Genomic DNA, 26643 nt, shown 5'->3' with positions numbered 1-26643 from the left:
ACGCATGCTGTACACATGTATGTGTGTGTGGGAGCCGTGCGTGCGAACAGGCAGTGACACACGCGAGCACGTCTATCCGCCCTGCCGAGGGAACACAGTCACATTCAGACACCATCGTGGGCGTCTGGATCCGAGCTCGCTGACCAATTGATTTGACCTCATTCATTATTCACACAGAGGAGAGAACAGTGCATCACAGCTGAGGGAGAAATGAACACAGTACATCAACACTGCACTGAGAGAGAGGGGGGTTAATACACACACACTGACTGGACACTCCAGTACATTAACACTGCACTGAGAGAGGGGGGTTAATACACACACACTGACTGGACACTCCAGTACATTAACACTGCACTGAGAGAGAGAGGGGTTAATACACACACACTGACTGGACACTCCAGTACATTAACACTGCACTGAGAGAGAGAGGGGTTAATACACACACACTGACTGGACACTCCAGTACATTAACACTGCACTGAGAGAGAGAGGGGTTAATACACACACACTGACTGGACACTCCAGTACATTAACACTGCACTGAGAGAGAGAGGGGTTAATACAGACACACTGACTGGACACTCCAGTACATTAACACTGCACTGAGAGAGAGAGAGGGGTTAATACACACACACTGACTGGACACTCCAGTACATCAACACTGCACTGAGAGAGAGAGGGGTTAATACACACACACTGACTGGACACTCCAGTACATTAACACTGCACTGAGAGAGAGAGGGGTTAATACACACACACTGACTGGACACTCCAGTACATTAACACTGCACTGAGAGAGAGAGGGTTTCATACACACACACTGACTGGACACTCCAGTACATTAACACTGCACTGAGAGAGAGAGGGGTTAATACACACTGACTGCACACTCCAGTACATGAACACTGCACTGAGAGAGAGAGGGGTTAATACACACACACTGACTGGACACTCCAGTACATTAACACTGCACTGAGAGAGAGAGGGGTTCATACAGACACACTGACTGGACACTCCAGTACATTAACACTGCACTGAGAGAGAGAGGGGTTAATACAGACACACTGACTGGACACTCCAGTACATTAACACTGCCTTGAGAGAGAGGGGTTAATACAGACACACTGACTGGACACTCCAGTACATTAACACTGCACTGAGAGAGAGAGGGGTTCATACAGACACACTGGCTGGACACTCCAGTACATTAACACTGCACTGAGAGAGAGGGGTTACTCAGGGATCTAGCGGAGTGGATGCTGTGGTTCTTTAAGAGCTGCTGGGACAGGGTGGGGAGTGTCGGGTGTCAGGGAGCCAGCAGGAGGAGGGACAGCTGTGCTCAAGTGGAATCCCACACAGTCGGGTCTAGCGAGCGCGCTGGAGAGATCGGTGAGCGCTGGGGCCTCTCTGACAGTGCTGCTGAGATCCGTCCACATCGCGCAGGACAGAGCGCAGGAGAGCAGGGAGGTAGGACACCTGTCTGTGACCCTCTGAGACTGGTTCCCAGTGCAGGTACTGAGGTCAGAGGTCAGTACAGATGACAGTGGTCTCATTAGCAGAGTCCAGATGAGAGCTGCACTCATACACTGGAGTATAACTGTACAGAGACAGGATTCTAACTGGACAGACACTAGATTCTAACTGGACAGACTGTAGAGTATAACTGGACAGAGACAGGATTCTAACTGGACAGACACTAGATATAACTGTACAGGCTGTAGAGTAGAACTGTACAGACAGTAGATATGATTGTACAGAATGTAGAGTAGAACTGTACAGACACAGGATTACAGTTGTACAAACTAGATTGTATCTCCACACTCTAGATTAGAGCTGACACAGACTGCGGTTTATAACTGCACACAGTAGTGGACGAGGCAGGTCAGTGGAGAGCTGGTCAGTGGAGGTGTGGAGTGGGAGAGCTGGTCAGTGGTGAGCAGGTCAGTGGAGAGCTGGTCAGTGGAGGTGTGGAGTGGGAGAGCTGGTCAGTGGAGAGCTGGTCAGTGGTGAGCAGGTCAGTGGAGAGCTGGTCAGTGGAGGTGTGGAGTGGGAGAGCTGGTCAGTGGAGAGCTGGTCAGTGGAGGTGTGGAGTGGGAGAGCTGGTCAGTGGAGTTCTGGTCAGTGGAGGTGTGGAGTGGGAGAGCTGGTCAGTGGTGAGCTGGTCAGTGGAGAGCTGGTCAGTGGAGGTGTGGAGTGGGAGAGCAGGTCAGTGGAGGTGTGGAGTGGGAGAGCTGGTCAGTGGAGTGCTGGTCAGTGGAGTGCTGGTCAGTGGAGGTGTGGAGTGGGAGAGCTGGTCAGTGGAGTTCTGGTCAGTGGAGGTGTGGAGTGGGAGAGCTGGTCAGTGGAGAGCTGGTCAGTGGAGGTGTGGAGTGGGAGAGCTGGTCAGTGGAGTTCTGGTCAGTGGAGGTGTGGAGTGGGAGAGCTGGTCAGTGGTGAGCTGGTCAGTGGAGGTGTGGAGTGGGAGAGCTGGTCAGTGGAGAGCTGGTCAGTGGAGGTGTGGAGTGGGAGAGCTGGTCAGTGGTGAGCTGGTCAGTGGAGTGCTGGTCAGTGGAGGTGTGGAGTGGGAGAGCTGGTCAGTGGAGTTCTGGTCAGTGGAGGTGTGGAGTGGGAGAGCTGGTCAGTGGTGAGCTGGTCAGTGGAGGTGTGGAGTGGGAGAGCTGGTCAGTGGAGTGCTGGTCAGTGGAGGTGTGGAGTGGGAGAGCAGGTCAGTGGAGGTGTGGAGTGGGAGAGCTGGTCAGTGGAGTGCTGGTCAGTGGAGGTGTGGAGTGGGAGAGCAGGTCAGTGGAGGTGTGGAGTGGGAGAGCTGGTCAGTGGAGTGCTGGTCAGTGGAGGTGTGGAGTGGGAGAGCTGGTCAGTGGAGAGCTGGTCAATGGAGGTGTGGAGTGGGAGAGCTACCATCCTCTCTACAGATGGTCCAATGGTGCATCTTGACCATAAAGTAAATAGACCTGGTTTCAGCCAGGAGGGCGGCACTGTGGTGCAGGGGTCAGCAGTTCTGGGTTCAAGTCCAGACCAGGGGTGCTGTGTGTGTGGAGTTTGCATGTTCTCCCCATGTTCCTGTGGGTTTCACAGTCCAGAGACATGCTGGTGGGTTCAGTGGCTGCTGGGAGCACTGGGCCCAGTGTGTGAGTGTGTGTGCTGTGATGGACTGGCCCTGGTGTGTGTGTGTGTGTGTGTGTGTGTGTGTGTGTGTGTGAGTGAGTGAGTGAGTGTGTGCTGTGGTGGATTGGCCCTGGTGTGAGTGTGTGTTAGAGTGTGTGTGTGTGAGTGTGTGAGTGCTGTGATGGACTGGCCCTGGTGTGAGTATGTGTTAGAGTGAGTGAGTGTGAGTGTGTGAGTGTGTGTGTGTGCTTTGATGGTGTGAGTGTGTGTGTGTGTGAGTATGTGTTAGAGTGAGTGAGTGTGTGTGTGTGTGTGTGTGTGTGTGCTGTGATGGACTGGCCCTGGTGTGAGTATGTGTTAGAGTGTGTGTGTGAGTGTGTGAGTGAGTGAGTCCTATGATGGACTGGCCCTGGTGTGAGTATGTGTTAGAGTGTGTGAGTGTGAGTGTGTGTGAGTGTGTGTGTGTGAGAGAGTGTGTGTGTGTGTGCTGTGATGGACTGGCCCTGGTGTGAGTGTGTGTTAGAGTGTGTGTGTGTGAGTGTGTGAGTGAGTGAGTCCTATGATGGACTGGCCCTGGTGTGAGTATGTGTTAGAGTGTGTGAGTGTGAGTGTGTGTGAGAGTGTGTGAGTGTGTGAGTGTGAGTGAGTGAGTGTGTGAGTGTGAGTGAGTGAGTGAGTGTGAGTGTGTGAGTGAGTGAGTGAGTGAGTGTGAGTGTGAGTGTGTGAGTGTGAGTGAGTGAGTGAGTGTGAGTGTGTGAGTGAGTGTGTGAGTGTGTGTGTGCTGTGATGGACTGGCTGATCCGCTGGAGTCGATGGTTCTGCATCCCCCTGGTCCAGTCCGGCTCGGTCAGGAGAACCCCGGGCCGCTCCGCGCTCCAGCTCCGGGCCTGCGCGTGCCTCACATCGCCGGAATGCTCTGGAATGCTTTGGATGCCCTTTTCCACCCACGACCTGCGACCTTCTGACCCCACCTCCCATCCCCATGAATGAGCATCTGTTCTGTCCCCCCTCACCCCCCCGTCTCTTCTGTCTGCGAGAGCCTGACCCTCCGGCCCTCTGACGAGCCGCAGCTCCTGCTCTGACTCTTCCTGCTGGCTGAGAGCCTCCAGTCAGGACAGGAGGCACTACTGTACACCGAGGGTGGTGGGGGTGGGGAACAAGCTGCCCAGTCCTGTGGTTGAAGCCGATACCCTGGCTTCTCTCCAGACACAGCTGGGTGGGCTCCTCGAGTCAGGGACAGGAGGCACTACTGTACACCGAGGGTGGTGGGGGTGGGGAACAAGCTGCCCAGCTGTGTTGTTGAGGCTGATACCCTGGCTTCTCTCCAGACACAGCTGGGTGAGCTCCTTCAGTCAGGACAGGAGGCACTACTGTACACCGAGGGTGGTGGGGGTGGGGAACAAGCTGCCCAGCCCTGTGGTTGAAGCCGATACCCTGGCTTCTCTCCAGACACAGCTGGGTGGGCTCCTCGAGTCAGGGACAGGAGGCACTACTGTACACCGAGGGTGGTGGGGGTGGGGAACAAGCTGCCCAGCCCTGTGGTTGAAGCCGATACCCTGGCTTCTCTCCAGACACAGCTGGGTGAGCTCCTCCAGTCAGGACAGGAGGCTCTTCTGTACACAGAGGGTGGTGGGGGTGGGGAACAAGCTGCCCAGCCCTGTGGTTGAAGCCGATACCCTGACTTCTCTCCAGACAGAGCTGGGTGAGCTCCTCCAGTCAGGACAAGAGGCTCTTCTGTACACAGAGGGGGGTGGGGGTGGGGAACAAGCTGCCCAGCCCTGTGGTTGAAGCCGATACCCTGGCTTCTCTCCAGACACAGCTGGATGAGCTCCTCCAGTCAGGACAGGAGGCTCTTCTGTACACAGAGGGGGGTGGGGGTGGGGAACAAGCTGCCCAGCCCTGTGGTTGAAGCCGATACCCTGGCTTCTCTCCAGACACAGCTGGGTGAGCTCCTCCAGTCAGGACAGGAGGCTCTTCTGTACACAGAGGGTGGTGGGGGTGGGGAACAAGCTGCCCGCCCGTGTTGTTGAAGTCGATAACACTGGCTTCTCTCCTCGGATCCGTTAGCTCCTCACTGCCACGCGTGTCCGAGGGTCCGGGGCGTGTCTGACCCGCCGGGCGCTCTGGGAGCAGTGATCGCAAGAGGAGCAGGAGGAGGAGCAGTGCCTCCTGGTTTCCTTCACACCAACACCGAGGTCCCGGCTCTCCGGGCTCATGAACAATCCCAGGGTGCCCCTCGAGAAGAGTAGGGGTGTCACCCCAGTGTCCTGGCCAAACTCCCCCCTGGCCTTTACCCCTCATGGCCTCCTAATAACCCCCCTCTCTGAACTGGCCCCATCCCTCTGCTCTCCTCCCACTGAGAGCTGGTGTGTGAGAGAGGACTGGAGCATCATCCAGGTGGGGGTGCAGGGGATCCCCATGAGCTGTACAGCGCTCTGAGAGGAGTGTGCAGGAGACTGCTGTATTATTGTTGTTGTTCTTGTTGTTGTCGTCATCTTTAACGGCAGCCTGGTCTGCACTGTAAGCCTCAACCCGCGATGTCTCCCCTGACTTCGGATCAGGCAGCGGCCGTGTTTGGACAACGAGCGTTTTCCCTCGGTCTCACTCGCAGCACAAGGAGCGGCTCTCCCGGGCACAGCCGCCCCCGCAGGGCTGTGTTTGCACAGCGGCTGAGCTCCGCTCAAGGGGTTAATGACGTGATGGCATTTTTCGTTTTTGGCGAGGCGCGTGTAATTGCCCCCCGGTCCCCGGCGTGCCCGGCGTGCCGTTCCGCGTTCCGGCGGATTGATTTCGCACGGGCCCCGCCCCCGCGCCGCACCTGCGCCTGTCAATCACAGCGCTGCCCGCCCCCTCCACTCCCCGCGCGGGGAGACAAAACACACCGCACGTGTTTCAGTGTGTTCCCGAGAGAATAAACACACACGTGTGTGTGTGTGTGGGTGTGTGTGGGGGGTATTGTGAGCGTCAGTATGTGTGCGAGTATATATCTGTGTGGATAAGTGTGTGAGTGTATGTTATTGTGAGCGTCAGTATGTGTGCGAGTGTATATCTGTGTGGATACGTGTGTGTGTGTTATTGTGAGTGTCAGTACGTGTGTGAGTGTATATCTGTGTGGATAAGTGTGTGTGAGTGTATATCTGTGTGGATACGTGTGTGTGTGTGTTATTGTGAGTGTCAGTACGTTTGTGAGTGTATATCTGTGAGGATACGTGTGAGGATACGTGTGTGTGTTATTGTGAGTGTCACTATGTGTGTGAGTGTATATCTGTGTGGATACGTGTGTCTCATTGTGTAGGTGTGTATCTGTCCCACACAGTGTGATTTTATCATGACTCAGTCTGCCAGTCTCTCCTCAGGATGAGTGAGGCGGATCGTCTGAGTCAGGCCTCCAGTGTGGCCACAGTGTCCTCTCTTCCTGCTGGGAGCAAGGTCTGTCCCTCTGCCTGTGTGTCTGTGTCTTTTTGTCTTTGTGTGTCCCTCTGTGTGTCAGTGTGTCTCTGTGTCTCCCTGTCTCTGTGTGTCAGTGTGTCTCTCTGTCTCTGTGTCTCTAGGTGTCTCTCTGTCTCTCTGTCTCTGTGTGTCTCTCTCTGTCTCTGTGTGTCTGTGTGTCTGTGTGTCTCTCTGTCTCTGTCTCTGTGTGTCTGTGTGTCTCTCTGTCTCTGTCTCTGTGTGTCTAATCCCCCTCCTTTATCCTCAGGCTTCTGTCTCCAAAGTACACAGTTTTGGGAAGAGGGGCCTGTCAGTGAAGAGAGACCCCAACTGCCCCGTCATCATCAGGGGGTGGCTGTACAAACAGGTCAGTCAGTCTGGGCCGGTGTGCGTGTCTGTGTGTCTGTGTGTCTGTGTATTTGTCTATTTCACCTGTCTGGCTGTATCTCTGTGTCCTCATGTCCCTGATCCCTGTCCATTGACCTCTGGATGAGTGAAACTGTCTTCTCTCGCCCTCTCACCCCCAGGACAGCTCAGGACTGAAGCTGTGGAAGAGAAGATGGTTTGTTCTGTCAGATTACTGTCTCTTTTACTACAGAGGTTAGTCTCCCATTTTACCACTGTATTTACCACTACCACTGATTTCTGTTTCTGTTTCAATTTCTCATTGTCAGGTGTGTCTCTAGGATCTGTATTAGAGTCTGTATTAATATCTTTGTGTGTCTGTTAGGTGTGTCTCCAGGCTCTGTATTATATCTGTATTAAAATCTGTGTGTGTGAGGTGTGTCTCTAGGGTCTATATTAGGGTCTGTATTAATCTGTGTGTGTGAGGAGTGTCTCTGGGGTCTATATTAGGGTCTGTATTAATTTTGTGTGTGTGAGGTGTGTCTCTGGGGTCTATATTAGGGTCTGTATTAATCTGTGTGTGTGAGGTGTGCCTCTAGGGTCTATATTAGGGTCTGTATTAATCTGTGTGTGTGAGGTGTGTCTCTAGGGTCTATATTAGGGTCTGTATTAATCTGTGTGTGTTAGGTGTGTCTCTAGGGTCTACAGTATATTAGAGTCTGTATTAATCTGTGTGTGTGAGGTGTGTCTCTAGGTTGTATATTAGGGTCTGTATTAATCTGTGTGTGTGAGGTGTGTCACTAGGGTCTATATTAGAGTCTGTATTAATCTGTCTGCGGTCTATATTAGGGTCTGTGATGGTCCTTGAATTAGGAGTGTCTTTAGGGTTTCTGTCTGTATCTCTCCCTTTCAGACAGCAGAGAGGAGACAGTGCTGGGCAGCATCCCGTTGCCTAGCTACAGCATCCTCCTGTGCACCCAGAAGGAATCAAAGAACAGAAAGTTTGCCTTTAAGGTGAGTGATTGAGTGTCATTAAAAACCATCCCAGCAGAAAGTAAGCTGAAGGATAGCCCAGCGGTCCCCAGTGTATCTCCTCTCTCTCTCACTGTGTCTGCTGTCCAGCTGTGTGTGTTTCTGACAGGTATTCTCTGTTCCCTCCTCAGGCAGCCCATGCTGGGATGAGATCCTACATGTTTAGTGCCGACACCCAGGAGGACATGGTGGGCTGGATCAGAGCCATGACTCAGTGTGCCTCTCTGGAGTCTGACCCGTCTGGAGCCACACTGAACAGGTACTGACCCACTGTAGACAAACACTGAACACGTACTGACCCCCTGTAGACACACACAGTGAACACGTACTGACCCCCTGTAGACACACACTGAACAGGTACTGACCCACTGTAGAGACACACACTGAACACGTAATGACCCCCTGTAGACACACACACACTGAACACGTAATGACCCCCTGTAGACACACACACACTGAACACGTACTGACCCACTGCAGACACACACACTGAACAGGTACTGACCCCCTGTAGACACACACAGTGAACATGTACTGACCCCCTGTAGACACACAGTGAACAGGTACTGACCCCCTGTAGACACACACAGTGAACACGTACTGACCCACTGTAGACACACACACTGAACACGTACTGACCCACTGTAGACACACACACTGAACAGGTACTGACCCACTGTAGACACACACTGAACACGTACTGACCCACTGTAGACACACACACTGAACACGTACTGACCCACTGTAGACACACACACTGAACATGTACTGACCCACTGTAGACACACACACACTGAACAGACACTGACCCACTGTAGACACACACACACTGAACATGTACTGACCCACTGTAGACACACACACTGAACACGTACTGACCCACTGTAGACACACACTGAACAGACACTGACCCACTGTAGACACACACTGAACACACACTGACGCACTGTAGACACACACACTGAACATGTACTGACCCACTGTAGACACACACACTAAACACGTACTGACCCACTGTAGACACACACTGAACACGTACTGACCCCCTGTAGACACACACACTGAACACGTACTGACCCACTGTAGACACACACACTGAACAGACACTGACCCCCTGTAGACACACACTGAACACACACTGACCCCCTGTAGACACACACACTGAACAGGTACTGACCCACTGTAGACACACACTGACCCCCTGTAGACACACACTGAACACACACTGAACAGGTACACATACAGTACTGATGCATGTGTATATGCAGAGTGCTTTAGGGTCTGTATACAGCGCTGTAGCCCAGTCACTTCTCTCTCTCTCACTCTCAATCGCTTAGACGCTGTTCCAGTTTTCAAGATTTCACACAGCTGGGAGGGAGCAGCTACTCCCTGGATCTCTCTCAACACCCTCCACTGCGAAATGGTTCCACCCCAGTTTCCATACCAGGCAGTAAGACCCAGACTGTACCATCCCAGCCTGCTACAGAAAGAGGGGGGTGCCCAGAGGCAGAGCTGAAAAAACCCCAGAAGAGTACAGGACATGAGAGAGACAAACAAAGGTAGTGAATCCAACACTATATTCTTTCTTCCCTCTCTGTACTTCTCAGGGCACTGACACTGTGGAGTACAGTGACATCTGTATGAACCCCTCTCTCTCTCAGTGCAGTGTTAATGTACAGTACTGGAGTGTCCAGTCAGTGTGTCTGTATTAACCCCTCTCTCTCTCAGTGCAGTGTTAATGTACTGGAGTGTCCAGTCAGTGTGTGTGTATTAACCCCTCTCTCTCTCAGTGCAGTGTTCATGTACTGGAGTGTCCAGTCAGTGTGTCTGTATTAACCCCTCTCTCTCTCAGTGCAGTGTTAATGTACTGGAGTGTCCAGTCAGTGTGTCTGTATTAACCCCTCTCTCTCTCTCAGTGCAGTGTTAATGTACTGGAGTGTCCAGTCAGTGTGTCTGTATTAACCCCTCTCTCTCTCTCTCAGTGCAGTGTTAATGTACTGGAGTGTCTAGTCAGTGTGTGTGTATTAACCCCTCTCTCTCTCAGTGCAGTGTTAATGTACTGGAGTGTCCAGTCAGTGTGTGTGTATTAACCCCTCTCTCTCTCAGTGCAGTGTTAATGTACTGGAGTGTCCAGTCAGTGTGTCTGTATTAACCCCTCTCTCTCTCTCAGTGCAGTGTTAATGAACTGGAGTGTCCAGTCAGTGTGTCTGTATTAACCCCTCTCTCTCAGTGCAGTGTTAATGTACTGGAGTGTCCAGTCAGTGTGTCTGTATTAACCCCTCTCTCTCTCTCAGTGCAGTGTTAATGAACTGGAGTGTCCAGTCAGTGTGTCTGTATTAACCCCTCTCTCTCTCTTTTCAAGTCGACACCAGTCTCCTTGCAGGAGTAGAAAAGAGGGCACAAGCACACTGGCTTCAGTTCCTGCAGTCCTGGGCAGTCTAGAGGTCAGGGGTCGCAGCTACAGCCAGGAACTTGAGGAAGCCCCTCCCCTTCCTGTCCGTTCTCTGGGGTCGCGCCCTCTCACTCCTAGAGGTCAACTGGGGTCACGGCCTCACACCCCGGTCGGCAGGGTGGATGTGCGACCCCAAGGTGACATAGGGGTCTCCCCTGCTCGACCTCTGACCCCTTTGAGCATGGGGTCTGCTCCCCCTTCGCCTCAACCCTCTGGTTCAACCAGAGGTCAACCAGAGGTCAACCCTGCCTTCATGAACCCCAGCCTAGACAGAAGACACGCCCCTCACCGTGTGAGTATCCAATCGGAGGGCAGATAAAGCCAAGACCACACCCACTGAGACACATAGTCAGGGGTGGTCAGTACAGGGAGAGGGGAGGGGTCAGTACAGAGAGTGAGAAGAGGGGACGACCAGTACAGAGAGAGTGATGGTCAGTACTGAGCAGGAGGGTGGTAGTGAGACAGCAAGAAGGAGAGAGTGAGAGGGTGAGGCAGTGAGAGTGAGACAGCAGACGGGTGACCGGCCGGCTCTTCTCTCCTCTCCCCAGCCCAGCGCTGCCTTCACGACCCGCCACCCACCCGCCCCCCGCCGGCCTGCGGGGAAGGTAGGGACCCTCCGTGGTGGACTGTGGGATACGTGAGACCAACGAGACTCGAACCCTGTCCTGTTCTCATGCGTTCGGCTGGTGCTGGCAGCCACGGAGAGCGGCTCTGCCTGTATCAGGGCTCATCTTCGGGCAGTGAACCGCGCTCAAGATGGAGCTGGTTCAGGGCTCTGCCGAGCGGAAGAGCAGAAGCCGCACTGAATTATGGGATACATATAAGAACATTAAAAAAGATCACAAGAGAGGAGATCCATTCAGACCGTCTGGCGCGTCTGGATTTTTATTAGTTTATTGATCCCAGGAGCTCGTCCAGCTGTGTCTGGAGAGAAGCCAGGGTATCGGCTTCAACCACAGGGCTGGGCAGCTTGTTCCCCGCCCCCACCCCCCTCTGTGTACAGAAGAGCCTCCTGTCCTGACTGGAGGAGCTCACCCAGCTGTGTCTGGAGAGAAGCCAGGGTATCGGCTTCAACAGCAGGGCTGGGCAGCTTGTTCCCCACCCCCACCACCCTCTGTTCACTGGTCAAAGACCTGCGATACTGATGAGCCCCTAATAAAAGTGGTTTCGTTCATTGACCATTATTAGCGACTAGACAGGGAAATGAACACTTTCAGTCTGATATCCTCTGCTTCGGTTTATGCTTGCTGATCTTCTGATTATCTGATTTCCCATCTCTCTCTCTCCCCCTGCCTTTCTGAAGAAGCCTCTCCTCTCTCGGGGTATACAGCAGTCCCCTTAAGCAGTCTTAAGTCCCCTTTTCCCTCCTGATTCCTCTCTGGTTTTCTGTGTTCTTTCCCACTTCTCTCTCCCCGTATTAACCCTGCTCTCTATTAACCCCCTTCTCTCTCCCTGTATTAACCCTGCTGTCTATTAACCCCCTACTCTCTCCCCGTATTAACCCTGCTGTCTATTAACCCCCTACTCTCTCCCCGTATTAACCCTGCTGTCTATTAACCCCCCACTCTCTCCCCGTATTAACCCTGCTCTCTATTAACCCCCTACTCTCTCCCCGTATTAACCCTGCTGTCTATTAACCCCCCACTCTCTCCCCGTATTAACCCTGCTCTCTATTAACCCCCTACTCTCTCCCCGTATTAACCCTGCTGTCTATTAACCCCCTACTCTCTCCCCGTATTAACCCTGCTCTCTATTAACCCCCCACTCTCTCCCCGTATTAACCCTGCTGTCTATTAACCCCCCACTCTCTCCCCGTATTAACCCTGCTGTCTATTAACCCCCTACTCTCTCCCTGTATTAACCCTGCTCTCTATTAACCCCCCACTCTCTCCCCGTATTAACCCCACTGTCTATTAACCCCATCTCTCTCCCTGTGTAAACCCTTCTCTTTATTAATCCCCTTTTTTCTCCTTGTATCTATTAATACCATATCTTTCCCTGTGTTAAACTCTCTCTATGTTAACCCCTCTCCCTCTGTGTTGTTAACCCTGCTCTCTCTATGTTAACCCCTCTCCCTCTGTGTTGTTAACCCTGCTCTCTCTATGTTAACCCCTCTCCCTCTGTGTTGTTAACCCTGCTCTCTCTATGTTAACCCCTCTCCCTCTGTGTTGTTAACCCTGCTCTCTCTATGTTAACCCCTCTCCCTCTGTGTTGTTAACCCTGCTCTCTCTATATTAACCCCTCTCCCTCTGTGTTGTTAACCCTGCTCTCTCTATGTTAACCCCTCTCCCTCTGTGTTGTTAACCCTGCTCTCTCTATGTTAACCCCTCTCCCTCTGTGTTGTTAACCCTGCTCTCTCTATGTTAACCCCTCTCCCTCTGTGTTGTTAACCCTGCTCTCTCTCCGCAGGGTTGGTGTGTGGGGGGGTTGTCCGGACTCCTGCCTCCCCTGCCCCCCCCTCGCTCAGCTCCCTCACATCGTGGCCGGCTGACTGTGTGTCTGCCTGCGCCTGCTCACAGTGTGCTGGTACTGTCTGTCTGTCTGTCTGTCTGTCTGTCTGTCTGTCTGTCTGTCTGTCTGTCTATGTCTCTGCGTGTGTCTGTACACCAGTGTCTGTTTGTTCTCTGTGTGTGTCTGTATTTCTGTACACCTGTCTGTCTGTCTGTCTGTCTGTCTGTCTGTCTGTCTGTCTGTCTGTCTATGTCTCTGCGTGTGTCTGTACACCAGTGTCTGTTTGTTCTCTGTGTGTGTCTGTATTTCTGTACACCAGTCTGTCTGTCTGTCTGTCTGTCTGTCTGTCTGTGTGTCTGCTTGCCTTTCTATCTGCCTATCGGTCTTTGTACATCAGTCTGTCTCAGTGTCTGTGTGTGTGCGCCAGTTCACAGTGTGCTAGTACTCTCTGTGCTCTTGTGTCCTTCTTTCTGTCTATATTTGTCAAATTGTGCACCTGTGTGCCCACCTGTCTGTCAGTGTCTGTCTATCTGTCCATCCGTCTGTCCACTCATTGTGGGTTTTGTCATCAGTGTGTCTGAATAGGCCAGTGGTCTTTGCAGTGATCCAGCTTGTCTTGGTCAGTGCAGAGAGTTTTTAAGGTCTTGTGGCTGAATCCATGAGCAAACACACAGGTGTCCGTCTGTCCTGAAGCTGCAGGTTGTAATTCTTAAGGCTGGAGAGTTGGCTCACTGAGCTATTCATGGCCCCATCCAACATTAAGCCTCAAATGACATTTATACTCTACATCTCAATGGAGGTTTATACTCCATTATTTGTGTATCAACAAATAATGTTTTACATTTCATTTTTTGTAGGATAGCCATAAAATCTTAAAAAGCTCCTCATATATTTTACCCAGGTGGAAAATATATGGGCCAGAGAGTCACGTGACTCTGTACTTGGCTTGGGATTGGCTGAGGGAAGCAGAGCGGACAATGTGATTGGCCGATGTCCAGGCTAGTGTGACAGGTGCTTAGGGAGAAGAAACAGAGAAGCAAAGGCGCTATAACTGAGAGAGAGGCTGAGAGAATGGCAGAGAGGGAAAGGAAGATGTATTGAATGAGAGCGAGAAAATAAAGCGATTAGCATGACTCTCACACTCGGCTCTCACACTCGGCTCTCACACTCGGCTCACACACTCGGCTCACACACTCGGCTCACACACTCGGCTCTCACACTCGGCTCTCACACTCGGCTCTCACACTCGGCTCACACACTCCGCTCTTACACTCCGCTCACAATCACTCATACAGCTCACCCACACACTTGTACAGCTCACACTCGCTCACACTCACACAGCTCACCCACACACTTGTACAGCTCACACTCGCTCACACTCACACACACTCGCTCATACAGCTCACACTCACACACACTCATACAGCTCACACACTCCGCTCACACACTCCGCTCACACTCACAATCACTCATACAGCTCACCCACACACTTGTACAGCTCACACTCGGTCACACTCACACACACTCGCTCATACAGCTCACACTCACACACACTCGCTCATACAGCTCACACTCACACACACTCATACAGCTCACACTCAGCTTACACTCACTCACACACTCCGCTCACACTCACAATCACTCATACAGCTACCCACACACTTGTACAGCTTACACTCGCTCACACTCACACTCACTCATACAGCTCACACTCACACACACTTGCTCATACAGCTCACACATATACTCAGCTCACACTCAGCTCACACTCACTCAAACTCATACAGCTCACACTCACTCAGACACACTCAGCTCACACGTTGTCACACTCACACACTCTCACACAAGCACTGTGGCCCCTCCCTTCCTCTCACTCTTCCGGCCAATCGGCTTTCTCCTCCGCAGCCCGCGACCTCCGACCTCTACCAGGAGACAGAGCACCAGCCAATCAGAGGGCCTGAGAGCAAGGCCGATGTGAGTCAGTCGCTGGGCGGGCGAATGAGGGGGGGCAGGGGGAGGATTGTTGATCGCTGAGGGATGGGGGTGGGGGGGTAATCCGTTTGGTTATGTCACAGAAAACGAGCCCTGACCCTCTCTCTCGCTTCCCTGCCTGCCGGACCGCTGTCTCCAGGCCGTGTTGACCAGGCTGTGTGGCTGCGATAAGCTTCTCCAGTCTCTGGCCATTGAGATGGCGCAGCTTCGAGCGGACAAGGTGAGGGCGCAGAAGCATACAACTCCCACGGTGCCCTGCGGCACACATTCCTCCTGCAGCCGGGTGGGGACCGAGCAAGTGCCTTGTGGGGAATGTAGTTCAGGGAGTGACTGTAGGCGTTTCTCCAGTTGCAGAGGCGTACAGTACAACACAGAGGGGAGCAGCACACTACAACACAGCCACGTGCTGTCCCTCAGGATATGATGATAATAATAATAATAATAATGAAACAAGAACACGTAGGATGAACTAAGACAGTCAGACATAAGCTCCCTGGTAAGTTTGGAGTTTTAGATCCGAAGGGGAGCGAAGAGTGCGCGTCTTGTAGAGTCGGAGGAAGGGCTCTCTGTCACACCGGAGCAGCAGGAGAAGGGGCTCGGTCTCTGAGGGTCCGAGGTCCAGTCCCGGTGCAGCGAGCAGACAGCACCCCTGTACGGCGGAGCCAGCTTGTCCTCAGCCCTGAAAGCCAGTGCAGAGACACAGGCGCTCACCTCAGTGGTCAGGACACCCTGTCCTCACTGGTCACCCCCCTCCTCTCTCTCCCAGGACAGCCTGCAGTGCGCCCTGGAGATGACCCGACTGCAGCTGGAGGAGTGGGGAGGTCAGGAGGGGGTCAGGGGTCCGGAAGGGGTCATCTCCCAGCAGGCCGTGCTGCAGGAGGAGCTGGTCCAGACCCGAGCCAGGATCTGTGATGTTGCCACGGTAACTACCACCTCAGTCTATCCCAGCAAGCAATGGGCACAGGACACACACAAACACACACACCAGGGCCAGTCTGACACACAGAGACACACACTCAGACCAGGGCCAGTCCATCACAGGACACACACACACACACACACACACACACACACACACACACACACACACACACACACACCGGGCCAGTTTTCCCAAAACCCAATTCATTTACCCAGCAGCATGTCTTTGGACTGTAGAAGGAAACCTATTCAAACACAGGGAGACCATACAAACTGCACACAGACATCCTGGTGATTTTTATTTTCTTGACTCTAATATCAGAGAGATGTCGCTGTGCCTCAGCAGGGGGCGCTCTTGTTCCCTGTATCAGTGTAAGTCTCTTTTATAAAGCGAACCTGCAGCCATCACAGGGAGTGACTTCCTGGAATGGTACAAGAATGATCAATCTCACAGCGTCTCTTTTCCACTTCTCAGGAGATGGACAAGGTGTGGGGTCAGTATGAGCAGCTGGAGAGCGAGCTGTCTGTCCTCTGTTCTCACCTGGAGCACATCTGTCGATATGGGAGACTCCAGGTAACACTGTGTGTCAATGTACTGCAGTGTGTCTGTGTTAACCCCTCTCTCTCAGTGCAGTGTTAATGTACTGGAGTGTCCAGTCAGTGTGTCTGTATTAACCCCTCTCTCTCTCAGTGCAGTGTTAATGTACTGGAGTGTCCAGTCAGTGTGTCTGTATTAACCCCTCTCTCTCAGTGCAGTGTTAATGTACTGGAGTGTCCAGTCAGTGTGTCTGTATTAACCCCTCTCTCTCAGTGCAGTGTTAATGTACTGGAGTGTCCAGTCAGTGTGTCTGTATTAACCCCTCTCTCTCTCAGTGCAGTGTTAATGTACTGGAGTGTCCAGTCAGTGTGTGTGTATTAACCCCTCTCTCTCTCAGTGCAGTGTTAATGTACTGGAGTGTCCAGTCAGTGTGTGTGTATTAACCCCTCTCTCTCTCAGTGCAGTGTTAATGTACTGGAGTGTCCAGTCAGTGTGTCTGTATTAACCCCTCTCTCTCTCAGTGCAGTGTTAATGTACTGGAGTGTCCAGTCAGTGTGTCTGTATTAACCCCTCTCTCTCAGTGCAGTGTTAATGTACTGGAGTGTCCAGTCAGTGTGTGTGTATTAACCCCTCTCTCTCTCAGTGCAGTGTTAATGTACTGGAGTGTCCAGTCAGTGTGTCTGTATTAACCCCTCTCTCTCTGTGTCTCAGGAACAGTCTCGGGCTCAGAGAGAGATCTGGATGATAGAGGACATTCTTTGTGGTTTGAGCCCCAACAAGAACAACTTCCAGCTGGCGATGGGCTCGTCCAGGCAGACAGGTCACCATAGAGATCAAGAACTACAGCTCCCAGGTAGAGTTTCTAAACCTTCTTCTTTAAACTTTCTTCACACCTTTAATATGAAAATTAAAGACACGAATCCGCAGAGTCAGAATTTTAATTTTCATGCAATTTAAAAATAAAACTCTCCCTGTGTCGCTATAGGGATGACCACGCCCTCCTCCGCAGTCCTCCACCGGCCAGTCCTCCACCCTGGGGCACCCGTCCCATCAGGCTTTGCTGCGCCTGCGCCAGACTGGCTGCAGAGCGGGGTCTCTATGGTAGGTTGTGCTCTGCAGGGACAAGGAACAGAGCAGTGAGTGAGACTCGCCAGCAGCCCCTGGGCAGTGGTGGAGGGGGCACGCCCAGTTCGAGTGGAGCGCGGGGTTACAGGAAATACACCCGGCTCTTTCTCACAGCCTCTCCCTTCTCTTCATACCCCCCCCCACTGCTGCCCTCCTTTGGGGCAGGGAGGTGACCCCTCTTCCTGCTCCCAGCTCCCACCCTCTCACCCTCTGGGAGGTGCAGTTCCCACAGTGGCCTGCAGTCACCGGGGGGCGCTGTCCCTCCCGCCCCTGTCCTTTCATGCTGCTGTCGGATTGTGTTAAAGCACCTTGTCCAGCTTTTCCAGGCTTCCTCCTGTCCTGCTTCTCCTCTCCTCCCGTTCTCTGCCTCTCCAGCCAGCCCGGCGCCTCCCTCTCTCTCCCTCTCCTGCCCCTGGTGCTGCGGCTCTCTCTGTCTCGCTTGGCCCCCTGTCTATCGGAGAGCTGAGCTAAGCCTCAGCACAGCCTGTGTCAGCCACTGTGTCAGTCAGTGTCTCAGTTAGTATGAAACACAGATTGTTAGTTATTTCACTTAACTGTTTCCATCATTAGGAATCTAATCTAGCTGATTATCTAAACTGTTTAACTAAATTGTTAATTGTACTTAACTCATTAATTCACCCCGTCAGTTAATTTTGTGTTTAATTGACTCTGTGGTGGGCGGGGTTGTCAAATAGGATGAGGATTTGGACACACCTCCTCCCCGCCCCCCTTTACCTCAGGAACACCACAGGGCCAATCAGAACAGAGAGGCGGGGCTCGGCTGGCTGGACAGCGAATCAGAGTCTGAGGTGAGTCCCTGGATGAGCCAATGAGGCGTGGAGGGTGGGACACCTCAGTGTCCATCAGAAATGTTTCATGTAAAAATGTCTGAAAACTTTTTAATACTGAGGATAATGATCATTTGATTCATACAAATTTATATAATGTTGTCATGATATAAAAATATCCTCCTGGTCTAACAAGACTGGACCTGAACCACCGGACCAGCTGTCCTCCTGGTCCAACAGGACTGGACCTGGACCACCGGACCAGCTGTCCTCCTGGTGTAACAGGAATGGACCTGAACCACCGGACCAGCTGTCTTCCTGGTGTAACAGGACTGGACCTGAACCACCGGACCAGCTGTCCTCCTGGTGTAACAGGACTGGACCTGAACCACTGGACCAGCTGTCCTCCTGGTGTAACAGGACTGGACCTGAACCACTGGACCAGCTAACTGATATGCAGTGTGACTCAAACAGTGGACTCTCAGGGTGTCAGGAGTCAGGAGGGCAGTGGGCAGTGTTCTTCAGTGTCCAGTGGTGTCCAGTTGTTGAGTCTCCCTGTCTCCTCTCTCTCTCAGCCTGTCTCTCCCCAGTGGCCAGCGAAGAGCCCATCTGTCTTCCCCACAGAGAGCAGTGCAGCAGACACACAGACAGGTACCAGCGGTGTCTGTGTGTGTGTGTGTGTGTGTGTGTGTGTGTGTGTCTGTCTCTGTGTGCAGGGGTATCTGTGTCTGTCTGTCTGTCTGTCTGTCTGTCTGTCTGTCTCTGTGTGAAGGGGTGTGTGTGTGCGTGCAGGTGTGTCTGTGTGTGTGTAGGTGTCTGTAATTCTGTGTGTTAATGCATGTGTGTGTCTGTCTGAGTTTGTGTGAGTGTGCATGTTAATGTCTGTGTGTGTTTATGTGTTAGTGCATATGTGCTTGTGTGTGTGTGAGTGTTTGTAAGGCGCTATGTAAAATAAAGTTGATTATCATTGTGTTTGTGTGAGTATTTGTGTGTGTGTATATGCAGTATTGTGCCTCTCTGACTGTGGTGTGTTAATGATTATGGAGCAGTGTTATGCAACTGACAGCTTACTCTCTCCTCTCTCCCACTGCTGTATCTCCCCAGCCTACAGCGCCCCCTGTTGGCCCAGCCGGGACAGTGCCAGTAAGGTAAAACTCAACTGTTTGTAGAAATCTAATGGTGGAACATTGAACACTGAGCTAGCCTGCAGTGCAGCAATCCCAAAGTATAGTGTGGACAAGACAAAAGAGACATTGCTGCTCTTCACGAGGTGAGTCTCTTTGGTCTGTGTCCCACACTCAGGCTGGAGGAACTGAGTCTCTTTAGTCTGAAGAGAGTGTCCCACACTCAGGCTGGAGGAACTGAGTCTCTTCAGTCTGAAGGGAGTGTCCCACACTGACAGGCTGGAGGAACTGAACCACCTCGTGAGAACCTCAGTCTCTTCAGTCTGAAGGGAGTGTCCCACACTCAGGCTGGAGGAACTGAGTCTCTTTAGTCTGTGTCTCACACTCAGGCTGGAGGAACTGAGTCTCTTCTGTCTGAAGGGAGTGTCCCACACTAACAGGCTGGAGGAACTGAGTCTCTTCAGCCTGAAGGGAGTGTCCCACACTGACAGGCTGGAGGAACTGAGTCTCTTCTCTCTGAAGGGAGTGTCCCACACTGACAGGCTGGAGGAACTAAGTCTCTTTAGTCTGTTGTTTAAGCCGATACCCTGGCTTCTCTCCAGACACAGCTGGATGACAAGGTCCTTGAATGAATTGGCCCAGATGGTCCGATCGGGCCTCCTTTCAGTTCTGACGTTTGTCTCGTGTTCTCAGTCATCTCTGGGCTGCTGCTGTGGCTCAGTGGGAGGGTGCAGTACCGGCTGTTACCAGCTGAGGGCGCGGGAGAGCAGGGACAGCAGAGATGGGGGGAGATTGTTTCGTCAGAGCAGGGGGTCAGGGTGTAGCAGCTCCTCTCCTGTTCTCCTCCAGGTAGGCCCCAGAAAGGTGAGGATGAGCCCGGAGGAGCAGCAGGAGAGGATGAGGAGGCACCTGGAGAGGCCAGCCAATCAGAGGAGGGCGCCGGTCCCTCTCCCGGCCAATCACGGGCAGGGTCAAGGGTCACCCCCTCCCAGAGAGCAGGTGACGTCTCGGTGCCTGTGACTCCGCCCGTCCGTCCCGGTGCCCGTCTGGCCTCTGCGGGCAACGTCTCTCTTGTCTCTGCGCAGGTCCTGGGCCGGGACGCCGACCCCCTCAGCCCCCAACGGGTCACGCGGGTCGTCACCGGCCTCCTCCCCTGCACCCTGGTCGCCCGCCGGGTGTCTGTGGAGGACCCCCCCCCGGAGCTGCCCGAGCAGCTGGCCACGGAGGCGCCCGAGCCCGGCCTGGGTGTCCGAGGACCCCAGCCCGGGCCGTCCGCGGGAGCGCCCGAACGAAAGTCGCACCAGACCCTGGGGGAGGAACCCGGGCGCCAGCTCGCCTCGCGGTACGCCGGAGGGGCGCTGCAGGCAGAGCCCAGCCCGACGCCTCTGAGGTCCCCACCGCCCAAGGAGGCGGCCCAACCCCCACCTGATCAGGAAGCGTTCAGGACCCCGAACTCCGAGTTGCAGAGTGGCGGAACTTTCGAGCGCTCCTTCGGGCAGGAGGAGACGGGCCTGGTGCTGACAGGGGGCATGCTGGGTAACGGGAGGAGAGATGCCGAGAGGAGACGGGAGAAGGTGAGAGACAGTGACTGAGAGAGAGAGAGAGAGAGGGGTTAATACAGACACACTGACTGGACACTCCAGTACATTAACACTGCACTGAGAGAGAGAGGGGTTAATACAGACACACTGACTGGACACTCCAGTACATGAACACTGCACTGAGAGAGAGAGAGAGGGGTTAATACAGACACACTGACTGGACACTCCAGTACATTAACACTGCACTGAGAGAGAGAGGGGTTAATACACACACACTGACTGGACACTCCAGTACATTAACACTGCACTGAGAGAGAGAGGGGTTAATACAGACACACTGACTGGACACTCCAGTACATTAACACTGCACTGAGAGAGAGAGGGGTTAATACAGACACACTGACTGGACACTCCAGTACATGAACACTGCACTGAGAGAGAGAGGGGTTAATACACACACACACTGACTGGACACTCCAGTACATTAACACTGCACTGAGAGAGAGAGGGGTTAATACACACACACTGACTGGACACTCCAGTACATTAACACTGCACTGAGAGAGAGAGGGGTTAATACAGACACACTGACTGGACACTCCAGTACAGTAACACTGCACTGAGAGAGGTTATTACAGATTGTTGAAAAACGTCTGTGTTGCAGTATATTCTGTTAATTGACGCAGCTGAAATGATCTCTCTCTCTGTATCTCTCTCTCTCTTAGGGTGCTAGTCCTCCAAAGGCTGTAATTCATGCCCCTTTCCTAACCTCTGACCTCGACCTTGACCCTGAGCGGTACTTGACCCCAGAGCAACAGGAGGCCAGAGAGCGGAGAGCAGAGAGAATCCGAGAGAGAGTGATCAGGAGGTCTGTTGCTCTGTTTCTCTCTAGCTGTGCTGTGTGCTGTGTCTCACCTGTCTGTATTCACAATGGATCACCTCTCACTGGACACGATTACATTGCTCTGAAAGTGTACAGGGCGGTATGGCGGCAGGTGTAGTGACCGGATCACCCCTCTCTCTCGAGGTGTAGTGACCAGATCACCCCTCTCTCTCGAGGTGTAGTGACCAGATCACCCCCCTCTCTCTCGAGGTGTAGTGACCAGATCACCCCCCTCTCTCTCTCAAGGTGTAGTGACCAGATCACCCCTCTCTCTCTCTCGAGGTGTAGTGACCAGATCACCCCTCTCTCTCGAGGTGTAGTGACCAGATCACACCCCTCTCTCTCGATGTGTAGTGACCAGATCACCCCTCTCTCTCTCTCGAGGTGTAGTGACCAGATCACACCCCTCTCTCTCGATGTGTAGTGACCAGATCACCCCTCTCTCTCTCTCGATGTGTAGTGACCAGATCACCCCTCTCTCTCTCTCAAGGTGTAGTGACCAGATCACCCCTCTCTCTCTCGATGTGTAGTGACCAGATCACACCCCTCTCTCTCTCGATGTGTAGTGACCAGATCACCCCCCTCTCTCTCGATGTGTAGTGACCAGATCACCCCCCTCTCTCTCGATGTGTAGTGACCAGATCACCCCTCTCTCTCTCTAGGTGTAGTGACCAAGTCACCCCTCTCTCTCTCTCTCAAAGTGTAGTGACCAGGTCACCCCTCTCTCACTCTCTCTTGAAGTGTAGTGACCAGGTCACCCCTCTCTCACTCTCTCTTGATGTGTAGTGACCAGATCACCCCTCTCTCTTACAGTGCAGTCCAAGATTGCTGTGGCCATGCCCATCCTCCCCCACTGGAGGGCGACAGGGAGCGCCTCATCAGCCTGTCCTTCCGGCTGGCCCTTGAGGCCTCTCAGAAGAGCCGGGAGATGGCAGGTAGGACTTTCCACTGCTCTCCCCAGCTAACCAGTTAACAAACTGACGAGGCGAGTAGAGGACAAACCGCCAGGAGGCTCTGCTGTACACAGAGGGGGGTGGGGGTGGGGAACAAGCTGCCCAGCCCTGTTGTTGGAGCCGATACCCTGGCTTCTCTCCAGACACAGCTGGGTGAGCTCCTCCAGTCAGGACAGGAGGCTCTTCTGTACACAGAGGGGGGTGGGGGTGGGGAACAAGCTGCCCAGCCCTGTTGTTGGAGCCGATACCCTGACTTCTCTCCAGACACAGCTGGGTGAGCTCCTCCAGTCAGGACAGGAGACTCTACTGTACACAGAGGGGGGTGGGGGTGGGGAACAAGCTGCCCAGCCCTGTGGTTGAAGCCGATACCCTGGCTTCTCTCCAGACACAGCTGGGTGAGCTCCTCCAGTCAGGACAGGAGGCTCTTCTGTACACAGAGGGGGGTGGGGGTGGGGAACAAGCTGCCCAGCCCTGTGGTTGAAGCCGATACCCTGGCTTCTCTCCAGACACAGCTGGGTGAGCTCCTGGGATCAATTCATTACTAAGTATCAAATGGGCCTCATGGGCTGTTGGTTACATCCGCTCCCCACCCCACACCCCCCAGCTGGCAGTCCCCTGAAGCTCCTAAACTCCGGGGAGAGCTGAGGCTGCTGCTGGGAGAGGTGTTAGTGGGGCCAGCAGGGGGCGCTCACCCTGCGGTCTGTGTGGGTCCTCATGCCCCAGTATAGTGACGGGGACACTAGACTGTAAACAGGCGCCGTCCTTCAGATGAGACGTAAACCCGAGGTCCTGACTCTGTGGTCATGAACAATCCCAGGGTGTCTCTCGAGAAGAGTAGGGGTGTCACCCCAGTGTCCTGGCCAAACTCCCCCCTGGCCTTTACCCCTCATGGCCTCCTAATAACCCCCCTCTCTGAACTGGCTCCATCCCTCTGCTCTCCTCCCACTGAGAGCTGGTGTGTGAGAGAGGACTGGAGCATCATCCAGGTGGGGGTGCAGGGGATCCCCATGAGCTGTACAGCGCTCAGAGTGGAGTGTGCAGAAAGGCGCTATATCAGTGTAGGGAATAATAGGGGTGTTGTGCTCCCACGACACCCCTGCACAGACGGCTCCCGTGGGGTGGGGCGCTCTGGAGGGGGCGTCCCCCTCACAGGAGAGAGGGGGTGATGGGGTACCGATACGGAGCTGACCCCTCTCTCTCGCCCCCCCCCCAGCTCGCTGGGCGATGGACACCCCTGGAGACCAGGGGGACGGGGGTACCTGGGGTCTGGATTCAGAAAGAGCCGCCTACGGGACCTGGGCCGACCTCGGCGTACCCCAGGCGGCGCCCCGGCTTCCTCCCCTGCCTGGAGGGGAGCCCCCCGACGAAGAACCGCGGCGGGCGGCCCGTCGCCCCAGCGACGGCGGCAGCGAGGAGGACGCGGGCAGAACGGACACCGGGTCTCCCCGGCCACCGAGCGGCCCCCCAGCCCGTGGGGTGACGGGGACGGCCGAGGAGACGGCCCCCCCTCTCGGCGCCGGGCTGTCTGCGGTCGCGGCCAGTTGGAGCTCAGAACCCAGCCTTCCGACCCACGCGCTGGCGCCGCGCGGGGAAGAGCCACCCCACAATGCACCGGGCCCGGGGAGCGCTGGCGACGTCATCCCCGACGGGCAGGACAGCCCGGCCAATCGTGCGTCGGCGGGGGCGGCTTCAGCCAATCGGGGGGCGCCGCCCTCCAGCTGCAGCCCGTGGACGGGCAGCGCGGCCCTCCCCTGTGAGCCCGGGCCCCCAGGAGACCCCGGCGGTCCTGAGCCCCCGCCGCCGCCCCCCCCTGCCGCTGGGTGGGGCGACGAGCGGGCGAACTCGGCCGATCGCCTCTGTCCCGGGACTCGGCGCTCGAGCGGCGCGGTCTCCCCCGTCCCCACGGCCGCCGCCGCCAATCAGAATTGGGGGCGGGACGCCACGTCACCGGGTCGCGGAGACAGCCCAGCCAACCGGGAGGCGGGCAGCCCGGCGTCCAATCAGAACCCGGGCGTCGGCCCCTCAGCCAATGGCGTCGCAGCCTCGGGAAGCGCGGTCAACGAGATTCACATCTACGAGGAGATCACCTACCACGTCTTCAACGCCAGAAGCCGCGGGTCCTCCCCTGGTCGCTCGCCGCCGGGCGGGCGGACTCGCGAGGAAGACTCTCGCCTGCCGGACAGCGCCGGGGGGCAACACGAGGAGGGAGGGACCGGGCCCTTCCAGCAACGGGATTGGTCAGCTCTTGGGGCCCCGGCCAATCAGCCGCAGCCAGACAGGGAGACGGCCAATGGGAGCCTGCAACACCAGGCAGGGGCGGGGCAGGCGGACACGGCGTTCGGAGGGGAGGGCGGGGAGCAGGCTGGGAAGGAACTCGCGAGCCCGGACTCGGGATTTGGGGAATCGGCATCTAATCAGAGCTCACCGTTTGCTGAGGGTCGTTTAACAGTACTGAGAACGAGCTTGTAGAAAGAGAAGGGGAGGTATAGTATTACAGTACATTAACACTGAGAGAGAGAGGGGTTAATACACACACACTGACTGGACACTCCAGTACATTAACACTGCACTGAGAGAGAGGGGTTAATACACACACACTGACTGGACACTCCAGTACATTAACACTGCACTGAGAGAGAGAGGGGTTAATACACACACACTGACTGGACACTCCAGTACATTAACACTGCACTGAGAGAGAGAGAGGGGTTAATACAGACACACTGACTGGACACTCCAGTACATGAACACTGCATTGAGAGAGAGAGGGGTTAATACACACACACTGACTGGACACTCCAGTACATTAACACTGCACTGAGAGAGAGAGGGGTTAATACAGACACACTGACTGGACACTCCAGTACACTAACACTGCACTGAGAGAGAGAGGGGTTAATACACACACACTGACTGGACACTCCAGTACATTAACACTGCACTGAGAGAGAGAGAGGGGTTAATACAGACACGCTGACTGGACACCCCAGTACATTACCACTGCACTGAGAGAGAGAGGGGTTCATACAGACACACTGACTGGACACTCCAGTACATTAACACTGCACTGAGAGAGAGAGAGGGGTTAATACAGACACACTGACTGGACACTCCAGTACATGAACACTGCACTGAGAGAGAGAGGGGTTAATACACACACACTGACTGGACACTCCAGTACATTAACACTGCACTGAGAGAGAGAGAGGGGTTAATACAGACACACTGACTGGACACTCCAGTACATTAACACTGCACTGAGAGAGAGAGAGGGGTTAATACAGACACGCTAACTGGACACTCCAGTACATTACCACTGCACTGAGAGAGAGAGGGGTTCATACAGACACACTGACTGGACACTCCAGTACATGAACACTGCACTGAGAGAGAGGGGTTAATACACACACACTGACTGGACACTCCAGTACATTAACACTGCACTGAGAGAGAGAGGGGTTCATACAGACACACTGACTGGACATTCCAGTACAGTAACACTGCACTGAGAGAGAGAGGGGTTAATACAGACACACTGACTGGACACTCCAGTACATTAACACTGCACTGAGAGAGAGGGTTAATACAGACACACTGACCGGAGTTTCAACAGTGTGGAATCAGGGGTCAGAGTCAGTGCTGCAGTGTTTCAGCAGTGTGGTGTGGAATCAGGGGTCAGAGTCAGTGCTGCAGTGTTTCAGCAGTGTGGAATCAGGGGTCAGAGTCAGTGCTGCAGTGTTTCAGCAGTGTGGTGTGGAATCAGGGGTCAGAGTCAGTGCTGCAGTGTTTCAGCAGTGTGGTGTGGAATCAGGGGTCAGAGTCAGTGCTGTAGTGTTTCAGCAGTGTGGTGTGGAATCAGGGGTCAGAGTCAGTGCTGCAGTGTTTCAGCAGTGTGGTGTGGAATCAGGGGTCAGAGTCAGTGCTGCAGTGTTTCAGCAGTGTGGAATCAGGGGTCAGAGTCAGT

The 26643-nt window shown here is 54.2% G+C and overlaps 1 protein-coding gene across 1 annotated transcript; it reads left to right on the top strand.

The window, feature by feature from the left end:
* The first annotated feature begins 1371 nt into the window (after positions 1-1371).
* Positions 1372-26269, top strand: plekha4 (pleckstrin homology domain containing A4). The gene is made up of 24 exons (XM_088924204.1): positions 1372-1470; positions 6443-6534; positions 6803-6901; positions 7062-7134; positions 7793-7893; positions 8043-8170; positions 9249-9470; positions 10274-10655; positions 10912-10968; positions 12773-12889; positions 14720-14788; positions 14946-15026; positions 15573-15728; positions 16203-16301; positions 16977-17118; positions 17251-17366; positions 18086-18199; positions 18754-18829; positions 19283-19326; positions 20152-20301; positions 20388-20876; positions 21569-21711; positions 22540-22661; positions 23893-26269. The coding sequence occupies exons 2-24, from the start codon at positions 6463-6465 to the stop codon at positions 25146-25148; spliced, it is 4308 nt and encodes a 1435-aa protein (XP_088780330.1). The 5' UTR covers positions 1372-1470; positions 6443-6462; the 3' UTR covers positions 25149-26269.
* Positions 26270-26643: the final 374 nt, after the last annotated feature.

The sequence above is a fragment of the Atractosteus spatula genome, chromosome 8 (genome assembly GCF_055471065.1).
Source record: "Atractosteus spatula isolate fAtrSpa1 chromosome 8, fAtrSpa1.hap1, whole genome shotgun sequence".
Lineage (NCBI taxonomy): Eukaryota > Metazoa > Chordata > Actinopteri > Semionotiformes > Lepisosteidae > Atractosteus > Atractosteus spatula.
The sequence above is the reverse complement of the archived record's forward strand: the minus strand, read 5'-3'. Positions and strand labels throughout refer to the sequence as shown.

What these genes read in the sequence shown, in the direction of transcription:
- plekha4 (XM_088924204.1), top strand. Translation starts at nt 6,463, where the DNA reads ATGAGTGAGGCGGATCGTCTGAGTCAGGCCTCCAGTGTGGCCACAGTG. An exon ending in GTCGATATGGGAGACTCCAG is followed by an intron (nt 16,302 to 16,976) that starts GTAACACTGTGT and finishes TCTGTGTCTCAG; the next exon opens with GAACAGTCTCGGGCTCAGAG. An exon ending in GAAGAGCCGGGAGATGGCAG is followed by an intron (nt 22,662 to 23,892) that starts GTAGGACTTTCC and finishes CCCCCCCCCCAG; the next exon opens with CTCGCTGGGCGATGGACACC.